Genomic DNA, 20,458 nt, shown 5'->3' with positions numbered 1-20,458 from the left:
GTCTCCATGGTGTGGGAGGGGCGAGAGCCCCTCCGAGATTGGATCTGTCTCTCTGTCTCTCTCTGTTTCTGCATTTTTTCTGCTGCCCTTTCACCGTTTCGTATATATATATGGAGATCCGTAACTCCGATTGGCCTGAAACCTTCGCCGTGATTTTTTACCAAAAATTAGCTTTCTTGCGGCAGAATAAGGGTGTCATCCGCCTTACGGGTGGACCACGATGGTCAGGGGCGCGCCCCTGCCTCGTGCCCACCTCGGACACCGTTTCGCGTTGATCTTTCTCCCAGATTTTCCAAACATTCCAAAAAAAAGCTCCGTCCGTTTTTATCCCGTTTGGACTCCGTTTGATATGGATATTCTGCGAAACAAAAACATGCAACAAACAGGGACTGGCACTGGGCACTGCATCAATATGTTAGTCCCAAAAATAGTATAAAAAGTTGCCAAAAAGTATATGAAAGTTGTATAATATTGGCATGGAACAATCAAAAATTATAGATACGACGGAGACGTATCAAGCCTCAACACTCATCAGACCACATACATCAATATATATTATTTCCAATAAGTGAGTTGCTCGCTCCATTGTTCCGGAGAACGGAGTCTTAGTCATCTTGCCCATATGAACACAAGGGTTCCGATATTAGAATGAATAACATCGGTACGGCGACACTACGCCAACCACGGTTGCTCTATACAAGCACCATAACAACTACTGGCAGCGGAACAACGAATAGCGATGATGGACTCCAATCCGCAGGGACTCTGGCTGGAACGTTTGTCCTAGCTCGCGAACACTGGAACAACACCAAACAAGCAAGCAATCCAGGCACGACCTGCAGACTGGCATGACATGCCAGGTCAGTACATTGAATGTACTTGCAAGCTCACAATAACCATAAGCATTCAAGACAAACAACAGCATGGCAATTACAGGTTAAGCAGGAATTTTCATTGGATCATCAGGATAGTATGGCATGAACAACATGAACATAATATCGCTAGGACAATATATGATCATGGCATATAAATCTGATGATACTAGCATGCAACATGATGACACTACATGCACCATTTATTCTGCTCGGGTTACCTCGTAATCCATCACATGCATCACTTACCAACCTCGGACATTACACGATCATCTCAGGATCAAACCAAGCTTGGTATAAACAATACCGTAGTAATCATCAAATGACCACAAGGAGCTTGATCTTTACCCACGATTCTCGCACAACATCACGAATATCCAACAACTCGGTATCCTCGATACCACGGTGATCATTCCGGCGATCACAACCATGACCAACACCTGGTCTCAAACAGTGATCCTTCCGGCGATCACAACCAACTTATCTCATCATCGAACCGCGGTTCTTATTAAGCACATTATTATTATTACTGTTGACTCACAGTGGGTCCGACACGAACTGGGCCCTTATCCGCGGGCGCGGCTATCGATAGATTTAATATACACTCTGCAGAGGTTAGTACATTGTACCCACACTACGGAACCCATGGCCTCGCACTCGATCCCATTCGGGTGGACCAACGGCGTTCCGACAAAACCGATCTACTACCATGACACTCTCCCGGCCACTCCGACCCACTCCCAACTGGGCTAGTCCTAGGTGGCCCCGTGTCTACCAAAGACACAACGACCACCGTCGTGGCCAAAACGTCCCTCATGGGGACCGGATCCATAATACAACAACGGGCACACAAGGTTATGTTTGCTTACCGGGCCAGGGTACGGCATGCCCATAACCTTCCCTAGTTGGAGGCACTGACGAGAGGCACGACAATAGACCCAGTTAGGACCTTCCCATAAAGGTAAGCGTGGTTGCACTGGTCAGTTCAATTTGGTGGCACCATGACTCAGCCAACAGTTGTTCAAGTTCAATTTAATCCGGTTAAACTTGAATGCAAATATGCTAAGCCATGATAAAATACATGATGCAATTACAATGCATGAGCATGAATATCAACATAATCATGAGAGAACCACATAACTATCCACCATATCAACAATGAATCATATCCAACTAAGCATGGCATACTGACTAGCATGAACATCATAAGTACATACTTCTCCAAAACATAGCATGACCACTAGCATCAACAATAAATATCATGCAAAAACATATCAACAATGCCATCATGCAAGCATTTAACCAACTGGATGCAATGGAACATGCATAACAACGGTACTCGGGACAGATGGCAGTTATGCATCGAAGACCATCACCAACATCAACAGGTACTACTTGCAAGCATAAGCATATGAAAGGAATACTAGCAACTAGCAGGGCATGATAACCAGGTGCATAACAACATAGCAAGAAGGTAAGCACTAACCCAGAAGCATTACCGAAACAACGATAACCATATTTTAAACAAGCAATCATTTAATAAATATTCAAGTTGAAAACCATGGCTACTGCATGACTATCATGCAAGTGGGTATTGTGGCTTTCCTGGGGGTGACGGAGACTCCAGGAAGAAGTGCGGTGAAGCCGCGGAACGAAACGTTGGATGGTTCTTTCTCTGAGGGGGCTGATTAGAGGCAAGGGAAAAATGGTCATTTTCACTGTGAGAACACCTAGTGAAAATGTTACCAAAAGAGAGATCTCGACGCGACGAAGAAGTGAGCGCTGGTTTCACCTCAATCGGAGTTACGGTTGCGGAGTTATGAGGTGTAGAAGATCAGGGACCAATCTGTGAATAAACTTCAGCAAACAGGCCCCTAGGAGGAAAAAACTGAAAGCGTATAAGTAGGAATACGTTTTTAGAAAAGTGAAAGCGTACTTTATGCTGCAGTAGAGAGGAATACGCTTTCCAGAGGGGAAAATGTATTTTAGATAAAAGAAAGGAGGAATACGCTTTCATTGGAAGAAGACGTACTCGGGGAAATGTGTTTCCACTTACGTGACTTGGCAGTGGCGGGGCCAATGGGCAGAGGATAACATGCGGGGCCCACCTTATCCTTCTCTCTCCTTCCCCTGTCTTCTTCTTACTCTCGTGCCTGGCCACGACAGGAAGCAGAGGAGGAGGACAGGGGCGCTGCCGGCGCTGGGGCGGCCGGTCCAGGCCAGCTCCGGTTAGGGCGCGGGCGCCGGCGGGCGCGGCCCGGCGTGGCGCGTCCGTCCAGGGGGTCGGCCGGTCCCGGGGAGGAGAGGAGGACGCGGGGCGGAGGAGGACCGAGGGGAGGCAGAGGACGGCGGGCGCGGTGGTCTTTGGCGATGTGGGCAGCTTCGGCGAGGGGTGATGGGGTGGAACGACTCAGCGGAGCACGGGGAGGACGGTGGTGGAGTCGGGAGGGAGAGAGGAGGCTCGGATGGACTTGGTCGGGGTGGTGGCCGAGAGCAACGGCGATGGCCAAGCGCCGGGAGGCGCGGCCAGAGGGACTCCGGGGTCGAACGAGTGGGGTGGGGAGGCTCTCTGGGATGAGGGGAACGCGGTGGACAACTCTGGAGGAGAGGGGAGGGGCTAGGATCACCGGAAATGAGAAGACCGGCGATGGCCGAGGCGAACTCCGGTGAAAAGAGGAGGGGGCCAAGGACTCCAGTGGGCGAGGAGGCTTGGGAGAGGCTGGTGAGGTGCGGAGGGACTCGGGGCACGCTTAAATAGCCGCTGGGAAGGCTCTGGAGCTCACAAGCGAGCTTGAGCAGTGCTCTAATGGAGGTCAGGGGCAGGGCATGGCACGGGCACTGCTCTAGCGGCGCATTGATGGCGAACCACGACGAGGCACCGATGCAGGGCGACGCAGTCGAGCACGGGCGAGCTCCTGGACAAGGTTTGAGGTCGAGACGAGGAGGGAGGAGACGAGCATAGTGGCTGGAACAAGCCAGAGCACGCCTGCAGCCATGACGCAAGCGTGATCACCATGCGCACTAGCGCAAGAGGCGCTCTTTGGCGTGGCCAACCATGTCCAGTGGATGGACCTTGGTGCCCTTAGTCCAACTGAAGAAATAAATCGGTCCAGGGGCAAAGAAGAGATTTGCACTTAGCTCCAAAAGTAAATCAGTAAGAAGGTGTTTGTAACTTGTTGTGGTTAAACCAGCTAGGTAACGTGGTAACTAGTTTGTCTGATGATGATCACATGCTAAGGTGATGCTGATCACCAAAAATTAGACTAAGAGGAGGAGTTTAGATGAGGGTTGCTGTAGAAAGTGCAAAACTGGCCAGAATAATGGATTTAGATGATACACTCACATACTTGATTGTAATGAGCTGAAATTATGCAGAGAGGGGTTATATGATGATATGAAGCTACTATAAAAGTTTCATGCCATTTGGAAATACCAAAGTGGCACTTGCTTCACAAAGCTTCATTCTGGACAGAAATTTGGAAAAATTACACAGGGCAATTGGATTAACCAATTGAGGTAAAACTTGGTGGAAGGAGTTGATATAGGTAGAAGCATGTCCTGGTAAAGTTTCAGCTCAACTGAAGCAATATAATATATAGTTGCTTCACGAACTGAAAACCTGACCAGAAATAAAGATTTAGTGCTAGGCTCACATGGATGAGTTACATGAGCTCATATTTGGTGGAGAGTCATGATTTGACCATAGGAAGGACCTTGCAAAATTGCAACTCATTTGGATATGCCTAGAATATAGCTCCTTCACAAAGTTCCTTCCTGGACAGAAACTTTGGAAAATTGCTGAAAAATATTTACTAGGCAAATTGAGTTTAATTTTGGCATGAGCCAATGATATGGACAGGAAAAGGTGTCCAAGAAGTTTGGGGTGAATCAAGCAAATATAAATAGCACTTCCTTTGCAAAGTGCCAGTTAGGACAGAATAGAAAAAGAATTATTGGGGGATTATTTTTGAACATGGCAATGAAATATGTTGCCATATTTGAGCAAGATAGGACCCAAACAATTTATGAGAATTATTTGGGAATTTTAGGAGTGACAGAAATATAGGTTGCTTCACAACCTAGGGTTTAAAGGGTTATTCCTTTATCAGAAAAGGAATATTCCCAACAAAAGAATTTTGGGTTAGGTCAAGGATGGAAATGACATGATCTTGGGATGATGATGAGAAGCCACTCTAAAACCTAGGAAGACATGATCTTCCCAAGTTTCAGAACCACATAGCCACGGAAAAGCAAAACAAAACAAGAAATCCAAGAAAATCAAAGGAAAAAGAAAAGGGCAAAAATCCAGGCTGTTACACATTATTAACCTTGCATCTTTTGGCTTCAATATTATGAATATGTGTATCAGTACGATCGAGATTCAGTAAACCATTTATATTAAGTGTATGGCCATAGAATGTTTTATTCATGTAAACAGAACAACAATTATTCTTTGACTTAAATGAATAACCGTATTGCAATAAACATGATCTAATCATACTCATGCTCAACGCAAACACCAAATAACATTTATTTTAGGTTCAACACAAATCCCGAAGGTAAAAGGAGTGTGTGATGGTGATCTTATCAACCTTGGTATCATTTCCAATACACATCGTCACCTCGTCCTTAACTAGTCTTTGTTTATCTTGCAACTCCTGTTTTCGTGTTACTACTCTTAGCAACCAGTATCAAATACCGAGGGGTTGTTATAAACACTAGTAAAGTACACATCAATAACATGTATATCAAATATAGCTTTGTTCACTTTGCCATCCTTCTTATCCACCAAGTATCTAGGGCAGTTCCACTTCCAGTGATCATATCCTTTGCAGTAGAAGCACTCAGTTTCAGGCTTGGGTCTAGCTTTGGGTTTCTTCATGGGAGTGGCAACTTGCTTTCCATTCTTCTTGAAGTTCCCTTTCTTTTCCTTTTCCCTTTTACTTGAAACTAGTGGGTTGTCAACCATCAACACTTGATGCTTTTTCTTGATTTCTACCTTCGCCGATTTCAGCATCGCGAAGAGCTCGGGAATCGTTTTCGTCATCCCTTGCATATTATAGTTCATCACGAAGTTCTAGTAGCTTGGTGATAGTGACTAGAGAAAACTATCAATCACTATATTATCTGGAAGATTAACTCCCACTTGATTCAAGCGATTGTAGTACCCAGACAATCTGAGCACATGCTCACTGGTTGAGCTATTCTCCTCCATCTTGTAGGCAAAGTAGTATCAGAGGTCTCATACCTCTCGACACGGGCATGAGTCTGAAATACTAATTTCAACTCTTGGAACATCTCATATGCTCCATGGCGTTCAAAACGTTTTTGAAGTCCCGGTTTCAAGCCGTAAAGCATGGTGCACTAAATTATCAAGTAGCCATCATATCGAGCTTGCCAAACATTCATAACGTCTGTATATACTCCTGCAATAGGTCTGTCACCTAGCGGTGCATCAAGGACATAATTCTTCTGTGCAGGAATGAGGATAATCCTCAGATCACGGACCTAGTCTGCATCATTGCTACTATCATCTTTCAACTTAGTTTTCTCTAGGAACATATCAAAAATAAAACAGGGGAGCTATACGCGAGCTATTGATCTACAACATAGATATGCAAATACTATTAGGACTAAGTTCATGATAAATTAAAGTTCAATTAATCATATTACTTTAGAACTCCCACTTAGATTGACACCCCTCTAGTTATCTAAATGATCACGTGGTCCAAATCAACTAAACCATGTCCGATCATCACGTGAGATGGAGTAGTTTCAATGGTGAACATCACTATGTTGATCATATCTACTATATGATTCACGCTCGACCTCTCGGTCTCAGTGTTCCGAGGCCATATCTGCATATGCTAGGCTCGTCAAGTTTAACCCGAGTATTCTGCGTGTGCAAAACTGGCTTGCACCCGTTGCATGTGAACGTAGAGCTTATCACACCCGATCATCACATGGTGTCTTGGCACGACGAACTATAGCAATGGTGCATACTCAGGGAGAACACTTATACCTTCAAATTTAGTGAGGGATCATCTTATAATGCTACCGCCGTACTAAGCAAAATAAGATGCATAAAGGATAAACATCACATGCAATCAATATAAGTGATATGATATGGCCATCATCATCTTGTGCCTTTGATATCCATCTCCAAAGCACCGTCATGATCACCATCGTCACCGGCTTGACACCTTGATCTCCATAGTAGCATCGTTGTCGTCTCGCCAACTATTGCTTCTACGACTATCGCTACCGCTTAGTGATAAAGTAAAACAATTACATGGCGATTGCATTGCATACAATAAAGCGACAACCATATGGCTCCTGCCAGTTGCCGATAACTCTGTTACAAAACATGATCATATCATACAACAAATTATATCACATCATGTCTTGACCATATCACATCACAACAAGCCCTGCAAAAACAAGTTAGATGTCCTCTACTTTGTTGTTGCAAGTTTTACGTGGCTGCTACGGGCTTCTAGAAAGAACCGTTCTTACCTATGCATCAAAACCACAACGATTATTCATCAAGTGTGTTGTTTTAACCTTCAACAAGGACCGGGCGTAGTCAAACTTGATTCAACTAAAGTTGGAGAAACTGACACCCGCTAGCCACCAGTGTGCGAAGCACGTCGGTAGAACCAGTCTCATGAACGCGGTCATGTAATGTCGGTCCAGGCCGCTTCATCCAACAATGCTGCCGAATCAAAGTAAGACGTTGCTGGTAAGCAGTATGACTTTGTGTTCTACTCGTGCATATAACATCTACGCATAGACCTGGCTCGGATGCCACTGTTGGGGAACGCAGTATTTCAAAAAATTTACCTACGGTCACGCAAGATCTATCTAGAGGTGCATAGCAACGAGAGGGGAGAGTGTGTCCACGTACCCTCGTAGACCGAAAGAGGAAGCGTTTAGTAACGCGGTTGATGTAGTCGAACGTCTTCGAGATCCAACCGATCCAAGCACCGAACGTGCGGCACCTCCGCGTTCAGCACACGTTCAGCTCGATGACGTCCCTCGTACTCTTGATCCAGTTGAGGCCGAGGGAGAGTTCCGTCAGCACGACGGCGTGGCGACGGTGATGATGATGTTATCGGCGCAGGGCTTCGCCTAAGCACTACGACGATATGACCGAGGTGTGTAACTGTGGTGGGGGGCACCGCACACGGCTAAGACAAATCTTGGGGTGCCTTTGGGGTGCTCCCCTCCTCCGTATATAAAGGAGGGAGGGAGGAGGCGGCCGGCCTAGGGGGCGCGCCAAGAATAGGGAGTCCTACTAGGACTCCCAAGTCCTAGTAGGATTCCCTTTCCTATTCGGAGTAGGAGAGAAGGAAAGAGAAGGAGAGGGAGAAGGAAAGGGGGGCCGCGCCCCCACCCCTTGTCCAATTCGGTTCGGGCAGGGGGGAGGCGCGCGCCACCACTTGGCCCTTCTCCTCTCTCTCCACTAAAGCCCAATAAGGCCCATTACTTCTCCCGATGAATTCCCGTAACTCCCCGGTACTCCGAAAAATACCCGAATCACTCGGAACCATTCCGATGTCCGAATATAGCCTTCCGATATATGAATCTTTACCTCTCGACCATTTCAAGACTCCTCGTCATGTCCGTGATCTCATCCGGGACTTCAAACAAACTTTGGTCATCAAATCACATAACTCATAATACAAATCGTCATCGAACGTTAAGCGTGCGGACCCTATGGGTTCGAGAACTATGTAGACATGATCGAGACACATCTCCGGTCAATAACCAATAGCGGAACCTGGATGCTCATATTGGCTCCTACATATTCTACGAAGATCTTTATCGGTCAAACCGCATAACAACATACGTTGTTCCCTTTGTCATCGGTATGTTACTTGCCCGAGATTCGATCGTCGGTATCATCATACCTAGTTCAATCTTGTTACCGGCAAGTCTCTTTACTCGTTCTGTAATACTTGATCCCGCAACTAACTCATTAGTCACATTGCTTGCAAGGCTTATAATGATGATCATTACCGAGAGGGCCCAGAGATACCTATCCGAAACACGGAGTGACAAATCCTAATCTCGATCTATGCCAACCCAACAAATACCTTCGGAGACACTTGTAGAGCATCTTTATAATCACCCATTTACATTGTGACATTTGATAGAACACAAGGTGTTCCTCCGGTATTCGGGAGTTGCATAATCTCATAGTCTAAGGAACATGTATAAGTCATGAAGAAAGCAACAGCAATAAAACTAAACGATCATTATGCCAAGCTAACGGATGGGTCTTGTCCATCACATCATTCTCTAATGATGTGATCCCGTTCATCAAATGACAACACATGTCTATGGTCACGAAACTTAACCATCTTTGATTAACGAGCTAGTCTAGTAGAGGCATACTAGGGACACTTTGTTTTGTCTATGTATTCACACATGTATCAAGTTTCCGATTAATACAATTCTAGCATGAATAATAAACATTTATCATGATATAAGGAAATAAAATAATAACTTTATTATTGCCTCTAGGGCATATTTCCTTCACCTTATACTCCACCGAAGTAACACAAGCCATTATGAGTTGTACCCACTGTGCTGCAAAACCAAGTTTCAACAAGATAGCTTCTAGGAAAGCCCATTCCACTCTGTCATATGCTTTGTGCATATCAAGCTTGACTGCACAAGAGCCAATCTTCCCTCTCTTCTTCTTCATAGAGTGTAAGCACTCATAAGCTACTATCATGTTATCTGTTATGATCCGTCCTGGCACGAAAGCACTTTGAGTCTCACCAATAATTTCTGGAAGGAAAACTTTCAATCTTGCTGCCAACATTTTTGCTATGACCTTGTAAACCACGTTACAAAGGCTAATCGGCCTGAACTGTGATACATTCTCTGGTGTTTCGACTTTTGGTATTAAAACTATGGTGGTGGTGTTCCATCCAGCCGGAATCACTCCACTATTAACAGCCTCCAGTACCTCTTTCACTAGATCTTCCCCTAGTAGGTGCCAGAATTTTTTATGAAAGATTGCATGGAGACCGTCCGGACCCGGCGCCTTCAGGTCTCCAATGCTAAAGAGTGCTTTCCTAACTTCCTCTTCAGTGTAAGGAGAAAGTAAGCTTTCATTCATATAAGGAGAAACTTTTAGCTTTACTTTTTCAAGAACATCTTGATTCGGTACCTGAACTTCAACCGTAAAAAGGTGCTGGAAATAACCCTCAATCAGCTGCTTCATAGCCACATTATCCTCCTTCCACTCTCCATTTTCATCCATGAGACGACGTATAAAGTTTCGCTTCTTACGTGCTGATGCAAAATTGTTAAAGAAGTTTGTGTTGCGGTCACCATATTTTAACCAGTTCGCCCTGGCTCTGAAGCCTGTAAATCTCTTCTTTTTCCATAGCTTCTTCTATCTCAATCAAAAGTTGCCTCTGCCGATCTGCCGACTCATTAGTGAGTGGCCCCGACCGCAGGGCCTGCAGCTCCTCCTTTAAGTTCTTCAGTCTGCGCTGTGGAGACTTCAGAACCAATCGGTCCCATTCATGGAGTTCACTATGTACTCCGGCCGTTCTCTCGGACAAAGATGCCGAGGCTGGTGTTCGTGTCCATGCTTCCGCTACTATATCCATCACTCCATTCTCTTGTAGCCAACGAGCTTCAAATTGTCGTTGCCTATCTCCCTGTATGTATACCGTCGCATCTCCTTCGGTATCAAGCACAACAGGTCTGTGATCATATTTAAGGTCAGGCGCATTTGTAATAGTTGAATGCGGAAAGAGACCCTGGAATTCTGCATTACACACGGCACGATCCAACCGTTCTCGTATACGTCTCCATCTCCAGGTGAACTGTTCCCCAAAAAAAGCCAATATCATCAAGCTCACAGTCAACTAGTGCATTCCGGAAATTCTCCATCATCCGAAGTGGGCGAGGGGCGCCCCCTTCCTTTTCGTGGGAGTATAATATCTCATTGAAGTCGCCTACAACCACCCAAGGCAGAGATGATTGTGTATGCAGATTCCTCAAATAGTCCCATGAGAGGTGTTTATCCTCCCATTTGGGTTCACCATAGAACCCAGTAAACCTCCAGCTTTCTTCCGGTGAACTTCCAGCTTTCACATCTAAGAAGTTTTTGGTCTTATCTATCAGTTCCAGCAAAATAGGATTTCGCCAGAATAGTATGAGGCCTCCGCTGGCCCCAATACTCTCAACCACTTCCATATGGTCCATGTTCAGCTTTTTCCTAAGCTTTCCGCCCTTGCTGTATTCAGATGCGTTTCGGACAGAAATAACACATCCGGCCCCCATTGCTTCTGGACTTCCAGAAGTGCTCTCACTGCCGCAGTAGTGGCCATACCACGGCAGTTCCAACTTATTGTTTTCATTGCGCCCGGCGATCACCCTTAAGGGGAGTTGCCGATGTGCTACTTGATACACTTCCACTCTCTGCAGTTGCCTTTAAGCATTTCTGATCATGTATCTTTTGAGGGGTGCTAAGTTGACTCTTGACCATAGCTCAGATGTTATATTTTCCAAAAACTCAACTTTCTCGCTGACAAACCCTGGTGGGGGGTGGGGGGGTTAAACCTGACCCACCGGCTGTGCTTGTGCCATGGTTTACCACATTCCCATCTTGTCCTATAAGCCTCTTCCTGGCAGTAGGCACAAGCGCTCCATGGTGAATATCCCCAGATTCAACCTCCATAGCATTTAGTTCCTCTTGATTAGGGTCACCTGGAGCCCGTCTACCTCTTCCAAAACCTCCTCCACGACCGGGACGGCCACCTGGTGCTGGTTTTCCTCTACCTCTTCCAGACCCATTAGACGAATCCTCAAAATTAACCAGGATCCAATCCCCCCATTCACATTCCTCTGGACTATGGATTCCATCACCGCATTCAGTTACCATATGCCCCATTCGGCCACAGAAATCGCAGAACTCGGGAAGCTTCTCATACTCAATGGGGTATCTCTTACTATCTTTCAGAGTTAAAGGGACAAAACACACAAGGGGTGTATCTAGCATCAGATGAATCCGAGCTCTCAAATATTTAGTGGGGTTTATCCGCCCTTCATTGACAATAACTTTCAGCTGGGGAATTCCAACCTTTCTTGCAATCTTCTCCGCTATCTCTTTCTTTTTCATGAGCCCATCAGGGACTCCCATAATGCGCGCCCACGCTGGAATACGATCCAGCTTATACTCCTCAACATTCGCCAATCCATCGTACTCTTCCATAGGAACAACTGCGTTCCGAAACAACCATGGTCCTCCATTCATCACACGATTCCAATCGCCCAGGCACATGAATTGCGCCAGGAATAGATTTGGTTTCATCGCCTTGAAAGTGACTCCCTGCGCCGGCGTCCATGCGTTTCTCATTGATTTATACAAGGCCACATGGCTAAAGGGTTTTTGTGTATGAACCCTAAAGATTGCAATCCATCTAGTTTCCTCGATCAAGCTATCCACTTCTCCTGACAGATCCAATTCCTCCTTGTCTTCTCCATGTAAGTTCAGACCCTGAAACCTGTCCTCAATACTGGGTTCGGATCCACGGCCGCCATGTCCAGAGCTTCCAGATGCGCCGCCAGCGGGCGCCTTGCCTCCTTCCGTTCCAGCCACGCGTACGCACCAGATCGCTCAGCAAAAGGTGGGGATCACAACCAGGTTGGGAGAGCCCAGCCCGATCGTCAGATTTGTGGGAAAATTGATGGTCGATAGGTGGAACCCTAGCAGTCGCCGCCAGGGGAAACAGGGAACCCTAGCTGCCTAGGGGAAAAACTATCTGGCTGTAAACGTGGTGCTCCTTTCCTGTAGACTGCTTTGTTGAACCTACATTCCTTTCTCCCACCCGCACATCCCTCCACCGATTTTTTCGTCCCACCGGTTTTTTGGGCACTGTTGGGCACCGACCGACTGGCCATGACCACAAATTGGTCCCCTCCTGGACCATTTGATCGGGTCGACAGTAGCCGTCAGATTCGTCCCCACAGTGCGGAGTCGTTCCCTCTCTTCTCACATGAGTCATCCGTATGGTTCTAGGAAATCTCGTTTTGACCATCTCCGCGGTAGCAACACCCCGTGCACACTCCGCTCGATGCTTGCCATCTCTACACTAGTAGCACCACCTCGGATGGAGTGATTGACAGAAAACCACTTTAGAGGTTATCGTCCCACAGAACTATCACTTTTTAAAACTGGCCGAAAAATACCAAAATTTTCTAATTTTTTGACTAAAAACTACCACTTTCGAAAAATAGTCAGTTTAGACGATTTAAGCATGTTTATGACATGCGGGACCCACCCATCAGGGCTGACATGGCAGCAAAGTCAACTTCATTTATTTTTATCGTTAAGTTGACCGTTATTACAGGTGGGACCCACACGTCAGCATCAACCTCCTTCTTCTTCCTCCTCTCTCTGGCATTTCCTCGAACACCTCGTGTGCACCTGTGAGCCACCTCCGCCACCTCCATTGCCGGTGCTCGCGGTCGTGCTCTACACAGAATTGACTTTACTCCAGTGTAGTGTGTGCCCATGGGGCAAGAGCTGCAGCTCAAGGCGCTCCTGGGACAGCGCCGGCCGGACTTCGCCGCGACTGGGTCAGCGCTGTGGTTCCCCAACGACGCAGCCTTCCGGCGCGGGGGGGGGGGGGAGGGGGTACGACAGGTGCCTGTTCGAGAACACGTATGAGGGTTGTAGGGAGGTCTTTGGCTCCGACTTCACTGCCTGGGCACGCCCCGCCGAGGCCGACGCCAAGGACGACCTCGGCCGTCCCCCCGCCAGCACCCTAAACAGAGACCTGCTCGAGGAGTTCGAGGAGGAGGCCGAGGACGGCAGCAGCGTCAATTAGGATCTCGGGTGGCCGTGGTGGCGGTACCGGCGGCAGCACCCACTCGCCGGATCCGCCGCGGCGCCGGCGGCTGCCTCGCCGGGAAATGGAGGGGCGGGTGCTCGTCGGATCCCGCTGCTCCGGCGGCCAGCGGCTGCTTCGTTGGCCGGATCAAGCGAAGGTGTGGGTTCGGGAGCAGACGTACGGGATGGAGCGACGGTGCGGTGCGGGGTCAGGGGCAGCAGTTAGACTTCTTTTTTTAACTGAGAGATTGGGGATTTAGAAAAAATAAGCATATTTGTTAGACTGACATGCATGCCCCATCTGTAATAACGGTCAACTTAACAGTCAAACTAAACTGAGTTGACTTTGTAGCCACATCAGCTCTGACGGGTGGGTCCCACATGTCATAAACTTGTATAAATCGTCTAAACTGGTCATTTTCCTAAAGTGGTAGTTTTTAGTCACAAAATTAGAATTTTTTGATAGTTTTCGGCCAGTTTTTAAAAAGTGCTAGTTCTGTGGGACGGTAACTCTTAAAGTGGTAGTTTTTGTCAATCACTCCCTCGAGGGCCATCGTGTCACTCCTCGTGTGTCGCTCGCGGCTCGACGCTGTGCTGCCCCGCCGGTTCAAGCACGCAGCAGCCATGGTCGTATCATCGTGGTCGGTTGGTTCCAACACATGGTGGTCGCGGTCACAACATCGCGGTCGGCTGGTTCCAAGCCTTGTCGACCACGGATGTCGCAATGATCGGCCACCAGTCCCAACACCATGTAGCCTGGGTTTGCAACTCCCATCTCTCGTCGGGTGCAGCTTCTGCCGTAGTATGTTGCAGCTCCTCACCTATTTGGTTGTAGCTCTGGACTCCTCGTCAGATGTAGTTCTCGTTGTAGTCTGTTGACCAGTTTTATAGAAAAAAAATATCAATATTCACAATACAAAATCAATATCATTAGATGCGCCATAAATTTAATTTTCATATTGTACAATTTTAATATTATAGATGTTGATATGTTTTCATATAAATTTGGTCAAAGTCGATGAATTTTGACTTTAGACAAATCCTATATGTAAAGTAAAAAGGACTGGAGCACGGCCCATTCGCTAAGGCAGGAAACCCCTGCCTCCTCGCTCGACGGCGGTGGCGGCGCCGTCTCCTCCTGCCCCTCGCCATGTCCATCGTGGCGGACTGCTCTCACCCGCCGGAGGAAGGCCGCCCATCGACTCGCATGCGGTATGCGGAGCAACAAGCACCATCAACTCCCCCTCCTTCGCTGCTCTCACCAGCCGGAGGAAGGCCGCACGTCGACTCTCATTTACCTACTCAAGGACAAGCAGGAATTAAGCTTGGGGTGCTGATACGTCTCCAACATTTCTATAGTTTTTGAGTGTTTTATGCTATTATATTATCAATCTTGGATACTTTATATGTCTTTTTGTGCTATTTTATATCATTTTTGCGACTAACCTATTAACCCAGTGCCTAGTGCCTAGTGCCAGTTGTTGTTTTCTGTTTGTTTTTGGTTTTTCAGAAAATCAGTACCAACCGGAGTCGAAACGCTACGAAACTTTTTGACGATCTTTTTCTGGACAAGAGAGACCCTAGAAGCTTCAGGAGGAGTCCAGACGACGAATGAGGAGACGGTAAGGCAACAGGGCGCGCCCAGGGGGCACCCTATTACCTTGTTGGCCCCAAGAGGCTCCGTCTGACCTAATTCCACTTCTATAAATCCCCAGAGAGCCACCGGAAACACTTTTTCCACAGTCGCAAGTTTCTGTTCTTCCGTGATTTCATCTGGAGGCCTTTTCCGATACTCTGTCGGAGGGGGAATAGATCACAGAGGTCTTCTACATCATCCTTGCCACCTTCCAATGATGCATGAGTAGTTTACCACAGACCTACGGGTCCATAGCTAGTAGCTAGATGACTTCTTCTCTCACTTTGATCTTCAATCCAATGTTCTCCTCGAACTTCTTGGAGTTCTATCCGATGTAATCTTTTTTTGCGGTGTGTTTGTTGGGATCCGATGAATTGTTTGTTTATGATCAGATTATTCATTGAAAGTAATTGAGTCTTTTCTGAACTTTATTATTCATGATTGTTATAGCTTTGCAATGCTCTCTGATCTATCCGTTTAGTTTGGCAAACTAGATTGGTTTATTTTCACTGGAAGAGGTGCTTTGTAACGAGTTTCAATCTTGTGGTGCTCTATATCCCGTTGACATAGTAGGGACAAGACACATATTTGTATTTTTTTGTCATTAATGATAAAACGACGGGGTTTATTCATATTGATTGGGTTTATTTTGTCTACATCATGTCATCTTGCTTAAGGCGTTACTCCGTTTGTCATGAACTTAAAAACAAGATGCATGCTGGATAGCGGTCGATTGGTATAGTAGTAGATACAGACAGGAGCCGGTCTACTTGTTTCGGACGTGATGCCTTCATTGTCGTGAATACGTCATAAGTATACACTTTTCTATCAATTGCCCAACAGTAATTTGTTTACCCACCTTATGCTATGTGTTCGAGAGAGAAGTCTCTAATGAAAACTATGCCCCCGGGTCTACTTTTACGTATTATGAAAAACAAAAATACCTTCCTGCAATTTATTTACTTTTCTTTTGCTTTACAATTTATTTATTCTTCAACCACTATCAGAATTAATCCTTGCAAGTAGCGAGTCCAAGGGGATTGACAACCCTCTTGCTCGCGTTGGGTGCAAGTATTTGATTTTGTGTGTGTAGGTACTGAAGACATGAATTTGTGTGGTTCTCCTATCGGTTCGATAAGCCTTAGTTCTCACTAAGGAAAATACTTATCTCTATTGTACTGCATCTCCCTTCCTTTTTCGGGGAAATCATAACACGGTTGACAAGTAGCACTTAGGTTTTGCACTAATCATCTAGCGCGTAAAGACCGACATGACAAAACTGAAAATATAGCAGAACGTCTCTTAGCTTGACATCAACGTCAGTCACCTGCCTCTGGCACCACTACAACATCCATCAAAGAAAAAGAATGACGGATCACCTCCTCACCCGAGCTCGACGCGGCTCCATCGCTATTATGCAGCTTTGCAGACCTCCAAGGTGGCTCACCAAAAGGTGAAGACTGCACGCCGAATGAGGAAACCATATCTGTCATCCATCAATGACGAACCCAGCACATGTTCCTTCTTTCAGATGTCGTCGATGCAGACCACAATCTGCATCTACTCCTGGACTACCTCCCAAGCTCCGCGACACACTGGAGCAGACACCGTCGCAATGGTGGAGCGCAAGGACACAAGTCCACCAGAAGGATGTCGTCGCTGCCACGATATCCCCGCTTGAACAGACTGGTTCCCAAATCCATCACCAACCATAGAGACGATCGCCTCGCTGGAGAACAATCCATAGCTTCTTTATTCAGCATCGCCGTCGCCGCCGTCGAAGCCAAGACGTTGGACGATCCATAAACCTAAGCTACCAGGGCTCTAAAACCTAAAGCTAAAACAATCTGCACGCACGGGATCTGGCGACCCCCCTCACCACCGACGACCGAAACCTAAAGCTAGGGTTGTTGTCGCTAGCCAAAGAGGAAACGATCCTATCATCTGGTTGATTGTTAGCAGCCGCCATTCCAATCAGTAGTAGTACATTATTGTGTCCCTCAAAAAGAAAGTACAGTATTGCGTACGTGATTGAAACTCTAATTGTTCTTTTCCCGGAAGGATTTTTTTATGTTCTTTTTTAACATGGTTTTCTTAGCCTTTGTTTTGAGAAAACGGGATTTTTTTTTTAGTTTTTTGTAGGGATGGGTTTTTTTCCCGGAAAGACGGGATGGATTTATTTTGAGACAGGCCGACGCTTACAGATGTGATACAGTTAGCCCATTTACCCACGGCCCATTCGCCAAGGCCGTAGCCATGGTTTTCACTCCCCTGACTCCTCCCTCTGCTCCAAAAAAAAAAAAAAATCCCCTGCCTCCTCGCTCGACGGCGGCGGCGGCGCCGTCTCCTTCCGCCCGCCGCCATGTCCATCGTGGCGGACCGCCCTCGCCCGCGGGAGGAAGTCCGCGCGTCGACTCGCGCCCGGTACGCAGAGCAGCAACCACCATCAACCCCCCCCCCCCCCCCCCCCCCCCCCCCCTCCTTCGATGCTCCCCTGACCTCTCCTCCGTTTGTGTTTCTTTCCGCAGATCTTGCTCCGATTTCCCCAGCCGGACGCCGGCCGAGAGGCTGACGGACGACATCCTCGTGGAGATCCTCTCGCGCGTCCCCGCCAAGGAGCTGTGCCGCTGCAAGTGCGTCTCGAAGCACTGGCTCGGGCTCATCCACCACCCCGACCACCGCAAACGGCTCCCCCAAACCCTGGCCGGCTTCTTCTACGGCCGCATTACCAGTACCACCGGGCAGCGGGTTCTGGAGCTGCCCTTCCGCTTCACTAGCATATCGGGGGACGGCCGCTCTCCGGTCGGCACCTCCTTCACCTTCCTGCCCAACCACCACCTGCCCGTCGATCTGCTGGACTCCTGCAACGGCCTCCTCCTCTGCCGATGTTACCACGTTTCCGATGGGGTTGGTGCATTCCATTATGTCGTGTGCAATCCCGCCACCGAGAAGTGGATCGTGTTGCCCAACTCCGGCAAGGACAGCAGCCAGGTGGCCACCACATCTTTGGGCTTCGACCCGGCCCTGTCGCCGCATTTTCATGTGTTTGAGTTGGTACAGCAGCACAAGTATGGCGAGAATAAGAATACCGACATTTCCGGAGTGACAGTGTATTCGTCTGAAACCGGAGAATGGATTTATAAGGAGAAGAGATGGAGCAGAGCTACTTGGTTTGCTAGTTGGCACTCCTCCGCAACAGTTTTTCTCAATGGCCTTCTGTTTTTTCGTGCCCTTGACCTTAAATTACATGATTGTGTAGCCGCGGTTGACACAAAGGGAGAAATATGGATGAAATTCAGTGTCCCTGGTGGTCAGGTTGATGGTTTTGTTCAGCGGTCGATATTCAGGGCCCCTGCTGATCAGTTTGATGATTTGGATCTGGCTCATGGTTTTATTCAGCGGTCGCAGGGCCGCTTGCATTTTGCCAACTTTCAGAGGGATAAATATGGTGTTGCCATTCGATTAGTAGTTCATGTTCTGGAGAACTATCAAGACAAACAATGGATATTGAAGCATAGCATTGAAACTTCAAACATATTTGGATGGACAGATTTATGGCTTGATGCGGATTTTGATTTTATTGCGATTCATCCGGAATGCAACTTGCTGTTCTTCGCTGTGGGGGGTATCACATTCATGTGCTATAATATGGATAATCGGCAAGTCAAAGTGATCTCTCATCTTGCAGATGTCAAGCCGCTATTTCTGCCTTATGCACCGTTGTACACAGAATCACAATCATTGCAGATTTGACGTCAATATGAGATTGCTGCTGCCTTTATAAGAAGTGGATCTCTGATGGGAGTCAATTATTCATGATATGGAGCAGCGGGCTTGGTATGTCTGCTTGAATTTGGCTCTCATTTTCTATGACTGATGTATCCATGTTTTCATTTTGGAGCAATGGTGGTTCAGTATGGAGGGAACTTGACTAATTTGTCTTCCAAATTTGTACTGAACTTTCTGTCATCTGTACTGGTTTCTGGTTTGGGTAACTTGTATGTCCGTGCATTGGTTAATCTTGTGTAGTGTTTGTGTTAAGGTACTATGATCATTATGTAAAAGGCATGGGCAAAGATTATCATGAAGCCTAAACTTTTGTCCAACACCATCCTGCGGCTTAAACTTTTATCTTCTATTTACAGGCATAAGCATCTTTTTAGCGGCGATTTAGTAGACAACCACTTGTCTGCTAATGATATAATGTGTGAAATTCTGCTGATGATGTGATGTAGCAAATCTTTTTTTTCTTTACTGCTAATGGTCTGAGAAATAAAATCTCTGCTGCTATTTGTTAGTGTAACACTTGGATGAATACATGTCACTTTGGATGCTAGTTACTTCTGACATGTCTTAAATAGGAAATTTTGTTGGCAGAACATCATCAAGCATGCTGTGCTTGGATCATAATTTTCATTATGTTGTTAGAGGTTTTCTTTTTAGAACACAAAAGTGGTCTTTGTTTGTGGGTATTATTCTGTTTCTGAATTTGACTTTTGGTGCCCTATAGCACTGAAACAACAAGGTTCATCGCTCTGGTTTTCAGCTACAAGTCGCCGAAACAAATTGAAACTACCCTTGTGTACCGCACTCGCATCGTTAGCTCGCCTCTTGGTATCTGGGACGACATTGGTGTTGAGGAGCTTAATTGATTTGTTTTCGGCGCTCTCGATGGGGATCGATATGTAAGAACACTTTCATAGTGTGGTCAAGAAAAAAAGATGTTTTTTTCCTGAATGAAGGTCAGTTAGGTAACAGCAGCCAAGTCAGCATACATTCTTCTGGTTATAGGGTATACATATTCCTGAAATCACAAAATGAACTCATGGCTCCTCTCAGCTCTCTACAAAAGTCGCAAACACACATTGGGGGAAAACTTCAAGTACAATATCCATGCTTAAAGGGTTAATCAGAACTTAGAAACAAATGACTATACAACAATAAATAAATAAATAAATCAGAGAGTAACTAGGATTCGCGAAAATGTCCAGATTCGTAGTGCACTGCAATTGCTGCCTGAATTTGACCAAAGCTACAAAAAAGACCCTTCTAAAATTTTATATATACAGTTGCTGAACCCATCGTCAG

At 46.6% G+C, this 20,458-nt stretch overlaps 1 protein-coding gene across 1 annotated transcript; it reads left to right on the top strand.

Moving 5' to 3' along the window:
- Positions 1 to 17,643: 17,643 nt before the first annotated feature.
- On the top strand, positions 17,644 to 19,476 carry LOC123167251 (F-box protein At5g07610). The gene is made up of 2 exons (XM_044585081.1): positions 17,644 to 17,794; positions 17,899 to 19,476. The coding sequence occupies exons 1-2, from the start codon at positions 17,733 to 17,735 to the stop codon at positions 19,121 to 19,123; spliced, it is 1,287 nt and encodes a 428-aa protein (XP_044441016.1). The 5' UTR covers positions 17,644 to 17,732; the 3' UTR covers positions 19,124 to 19,476.
- The last annotated feature ends 982 nt before the right edge of the window (positions 19,477 to 20,458 follow it).

Source organism: Triticum aestivum, chromosome 7D (genome assembly GCF_018294505.1).
Source record: "Triticum aestivum cultivar Chinese Spring chromosome 7D, IWGSC CS RefSeq v2.1, whole genome shotgun sequence".
Classification (NCBI taxonomy): Eukaryota; Viridiplantae; Streptophyta; class Magnoliopsida; order Poales; family Poaceae; genus Triticum; species Triticum aestivum.
This window is presented reverse-complemented; position numbering and strand designations above follow the sequence as displayed.